A 4,977-nucleotide genomic window follows, 5' to 3' on the forward strand; every position below is an offset into this window, starting at 1 on the left:
ATTACTGTTCAAATTAAAATAATTTAAATTAAAATTAATTAACATAACTAAAATTCACACATAGTAACAATATATCATAAAATTCAAAAACTCACATGTATAATTACAAATAATGGATCTTGAATCTTTACTAGCTGTCCCAAAGAGTCATTAAATGCAAATAGTTTGCGAAGGAAAAAGGCTTTTTAATCTTATCCATTAACGGCTTTCGTTTATCTGATGATTAGTTAGCTTTAATAAATTATGTGGCTTTTCTGCTGAGAGAAAAACTTAACGGAACCTGAGAAATTGATTATGAAGATGACAAAAGGCATATGTGACTGAAATATTCAGAATTAGTTAGAATTAAATTTTGAGCTCAATTGATAAAATTAATTAGTATAATATCTAATAGCGTTTTTTATTATTATCTATATATTTTACCAATATAATATATTAAATTTTGGTTTCACAAATTAAAAATATACCATAGCTAATTTGTTTTAAACATACTTGTACAACTCCAATATTATTTCTGTTTCTTTCCTCTACTTTCATCATTATTTCGTAATACTAGATTAATGACATATTCATAAAAATTATTTAATAAATATATTTAATAAAAATTCACATAAAATTAATTAAAAATAATTATTTATCATGCATTATATTTTGAGTTCAAATTTTATTATCATCATATCTTTATTAATCATTATATAAAAGGACAAAATTCTTCTAAAAATATAAAGTAAATTATATATATAATATTTTATAATTTTTATAATTGAGATGATGTAGAATTATGATATCAGTTCACTAAAACACAAATATTTTTAGGGTAAATTTATCATTAGCCACTAAACTATGAATTTTTTTTTGTTTTAGTCACTTAACTAAAAAAGTTATAATTTGGTCATTGAACTATTCAATATTAAATTATTGGGCTGTTAAAATTAATACTATATAACTTTCTTTATTCACAAAGCATACACCAATCGAAAGCTCTCTTTTCCCTTCTCTTCTGCAATTTAATTTTTTTCATAAAATAGCTTTAGATGTCACAGATATTATGCAAATCAAATTTCAAACAGCTTTTTTTTAATCTCCAACAATTGCAGTCAAATCAACTTGAATTTAAGTTATGTTATTTTATTTGTTGATGTGTATTAATCTATCGTATCAATCGTTAAATCGTCACTTGAAGCTCGTAGGCAAAACTTAAAAAAAAAAATTTAACAATCCAATAACTTAAATAAATTTTTTTGAGTAGTTTAATAACTTAAATAAAAATTTTCTAATTGTTTTATGATTAAATTACAAGTAATCTCTTAATTAAATCACCATAATCCGAACTTACATATAATTTAATAAATATAAATAAACACAACTCCAAGAAACCAAAGAAAAAATGTTGTCTGGGCCCCACCTACCTGTTGACACACTAAGGGGCCTATTTCGATCCCGATACCAACCAAACATCGACACGGTCTCGTGTTTGAGGTCAGCATTTTGATTTCGTTCGTAAATTCAGTTACACTCAATTATCATCTGAATTACAAAAAATAATAACTCATTAAACAGAACTTATATATTCTTAATCCACTTCCAAATCTTTTATCTTCGACTTAATCTTTTCGAAATTCGTCCTTACTTTACTCAACAACAAATAATAGTAATTAGAAAAAAGCTATAATATTTCCTTTTAATTTTTTTGAACTAAATAATATTTCCTTGTTAAAGACTAAAACAACACCGTTCACTTCTGCCTGTGATACCTATAGCTGTAATTTGAGGGAGCTTGATTTATATAGACAGCTGGTGACAACCATTGTTTCCCCTCTTCTTAAATTAGTTCACGCTTTTAGCATTGAAGAACTTGGAAATCATTTTCAACTTTTTTTTTTCCTTCTGTATTTTCCCATTTCTCACTCTTCTCTTTGAGCTCCAAAACCACACCAAAGTTCCAACTCAACCAAATTGATTTTGCACTAATTTTTTTTTTCTTAAAAGTGTGAAAAAGGAAGGGTAAATTCGCATGTCATGACTTGAAACCGTGTTCGGAAGCTTTGTTGTTGTTATCGTCGTGGTCTTGTTTCCTCCTCCTAATGTCTGGACTAGAATGTGATGAATTTGCAGATGAGCCAACTGTTATTTCATCACTTTTATAGCTCAGGCATGCAGCAGCATCCAACACCCCAATGGGGCTTTGGGGCACAGTGGAAGCTGAGTGTTGAGTTGCCACATTAGCAGTTTTAGCAGCAGCCCCATTAATGAATGTCAAATCTTTCATCAGTTCAACACACTTCAAAACTCTACCCTGCAAAAACCAATAATAATAATAATAATAATAATAATAATAATAATAATAATAATAATAATAACAAAAGCGCACATATTTTCACTGCGTCGTAATAGTAAAAGTGGATCAAAAACCAATATCTTCTACTTGTTTACTTGTTATTTTTTTACCTTTCCTACAAAGGCGAAAGATGAAACTGCCTTGTCAATGGATAATGTTTGCATATCTCCTGAAACAGAAATAGCTATTCCTGCAGCAATTTCAGAAGGCCTGAATTCCAAGAAGTCAATACCTGCATCCATTTCCCAACAAAACACTGCCTCATTTTCAGACCCCCATTAATCCTCAAACAATGAAAATGCAACAACAAAAAAATAACATAAATTGAACACTGAGATAGAAACCTTTGATTGTGCTCAATATCAGTTGCAATGATCTGGATATTGACATTGACGATGGATATTGATCATTACAAATTTTACTCAGAAAGTAGTCAATGAAGGAACAAGGAGTGATCACTTGCGTTTTCCACTTCAATGTGCTTAAAACCAAGACTTCCATTCTGTATATCGTTTTAGCTTCAAACACAAACTTTGGTTCTACCACCTGCACACCAAATCAACAAAATCAATAACTTCATACTGACGGGGAGGGGGGGGGGAGGAAGAGAGCAAGTGATCAACATTCATAGCCAAATCAAATCAAATCTAATCTAAAATGTTATAAACCACCTGCAAATCTACAGATAGAGGCACTTTTGTCTCCTCCATTTTGGCTGCAATTGATAAACAAGCAACAGCAAGCAATTGCACGGTCCATGTTTTACCTCTCTGTGTCATGTTAGCCCGAAACATAGAGAAACAAATCCAAGGATATAAAACAAACAAAGAATAATTAGCTATGATGATGATGTAAGAAAAGAAAGAATCAAAGTTGATGCTAAGTTGTGAACTTACAGGTAAGTCATAAACTGAAAGGAACCGATCCAAGTAGTTAATGGATAGGCAAAGACTCAAAGGTCCAAAACCGTAATAAGCAGAGGCCTGTTGATCAAAAATGAAAGATCAAGTCAAAGATAATTTTACTTTTTTTCATAATCATCTGTGAGATCATCATTCATGACACATTATCACTGAGGATTAAGCCAAACACAGAGTCCAGTTTAGTACTATGAAAAATACAGAATGAAAAGGGAAAACAGAGAAAGATAACACAATTCGATTTATGGTTTCAATTAATGAAGAAAAAAAGTAAAGAAAGAACTAAGAATAAACTTTAGAACAAAATTCCAAGATGGCTTGGAAATTGATTGATCCAAAAATAAAACTGAACATAAAAAAAAAAAAACACACACACACACACACAATGTGATAGTTTTAATGAGAAAAGACTATTCTGCCGTGAAACCAGTTAAACATTTAAGTAATGCTCAGGAGAAAAAAACAATGATCAAATGGATCAAACAAGGGGAAAAAAACCCAATAATTTTATTTGAATAAAAACTGATTAAATTAAAAAAAAAAAAGGGACCTTCCAAATCCAATCAAGAGCCTCTTTCCTAACACTCAAGTCCAAATCCCCACTTCTCAGTCTCTTGAGATAATCATCTTCAGGCAAATGCTCCACCTCCTTTTCAACCATCTCTTTGATTCGATCATCACTTTGTATTGCAAAACGAGAACTACCCATCAAATAAGTTGATCTGTTGTTTATGAAAAAAGGGTCTTGTTGATTAAAGATTTGGTTTTTAAGGTGGTGGTCACAATCAGGGGAAACCCCAAACTCCTTTATGGCATTACAATCAAGATCATCATCAAAGCAAGAACTTGCGTTCTCCGAACATAGAAGATTTGAGGCTGAACAATCAAGATTTTCTTCCATTTTCAAGAGAGGTGCCTAAAAGGTGAGGTATATTATAAAACCTCGGAAAAAAAACTACTTAATTCATCAAGGTAAAAGCTTTGTGTACAAAAGGGTTTATCAGTGGCTTGTGGGGAAGTGCATTTTGTTCATTATACGATAAAGCCAAAAAGAGAGAGTGAAAGAGAGTGGGGCTTAAGAGAGACTGTTTTAATGAGAGAAGCTGGGGAAGACAACTTGTATTTAGTGTAAAAGGAGAAATCAGTGTAAGAGGAGAGGGCTGCCATAACAATGAAAAGATATACAAAGGAAAACCATATAATTAAATGAAAAAATACAATAAATAATTAAATATGTAAGGAACTTACAATGATAAACCATGTTTATATGGCTAAGCTTGTATTTTTCTCTTTTAGTTAAGCTTGTAGTTTGATGTAAACATTGGTTATTTAATTAATTTAAAATATCATTATTAGTGTAAAAAAATTATTACCTTTTTCATTATAATATAATTACACTTTTTTTAAAAAAAAAGGAAAGACATTTCATTTTTTGCGCATTACCCACCAAGCTGAAATGCTGAGACAGTGGAAATAATTGTATTTCAATGGACAACAAGAATTTGTGTCTACTCTTAAACATGTTATATTAACTGCATTTAGATAATTATATTATATTAACTGCATTTAGATAATTATATTTATACATATTATATCATTTGTTTAAATATCATATTTATATATTCTCCTGTGGTTGCTAAATTCGGTGAAAATAGCAAGACAATGACAAGGAAAACAGCAATTTCAATGGACAAATAGAATTTGTGTTAGTGTAAATTG

At 30.1% G+C, this 4,977-nt stretch overlaps 1 protein-coding gene across 1 annotated transcript; it reads right to left on the reverse strand.

The window, feature by feature from the left end:
• Positions 1–1,471: 1,471 nt before the first annotated feature.
• Positions 1,472–4,489, reverse strand: LOC108466504 (cyclin-D4-1-like). The gene is made up of 6 exons (XM_017766872.2): positions 3,809–4,489; positions 3,235–3,321; positions 3,010–3,108; positions 2,683–2,884; positions 2,449–2,570; positions 1,472–2,296 (listed from the first exon to the last, which is right to left on the reverse strand). Exons 1-6 carry the CDS (start codon positions 4,157–4,159, stop codon positions 2,018–2,020), a joined length of 1,140 nt encoding a protein of 379 aa, XP_017622361.1. The 5' UTR covers positions 4,160–4,489; the 3' UTR covers positions 1,472–2,017.
• Positions 4,490–4,977: the final 488 nt, after the last annotated feature.

The sequence above is a fragment of the Gossypium arboreum genome, chromosome 12 (genome assembly GCF_025698485.1).
Source record: "Gossypium arboreum isolate Shixiya-1 chromosome 12, ASM2569848v2, whole genome shotgun sequence".
NCBI classification, from domain to species: domain Eukaryota; kingdom Viridiplantae; phylum Streptophyta; class Magnoliopsida; order Malvales; family Malvaceae; genus Gossypium; species Gossypium arboreum.

Excerpts from the sequence above, each read along its gene's own strand:
- LOC108466504 (XM_017766872.2), bottom strand. The coding sequence starts at position 4,159 with ATGGAAGAAAATCTTGATTGTTCAGCCTCAAATCTTCTATGTTCGGAG. Across the intron at positions 3,322-3,808 it reads CTCTTGATTGGATTTGGAAG|GCCTCTGCTTATTACGGTTT; the intron begins GTCCCTTTTTTT and ends TTTGATCAACAG. Across the intron at positions 2,885-3,009 it reads CTCTATCTGTAGATTTGCAG|GTGGTAGAACCAAAGTTTGT; the intron begins GTGGTTTATAAC and ends TTTGGTGTGCAG.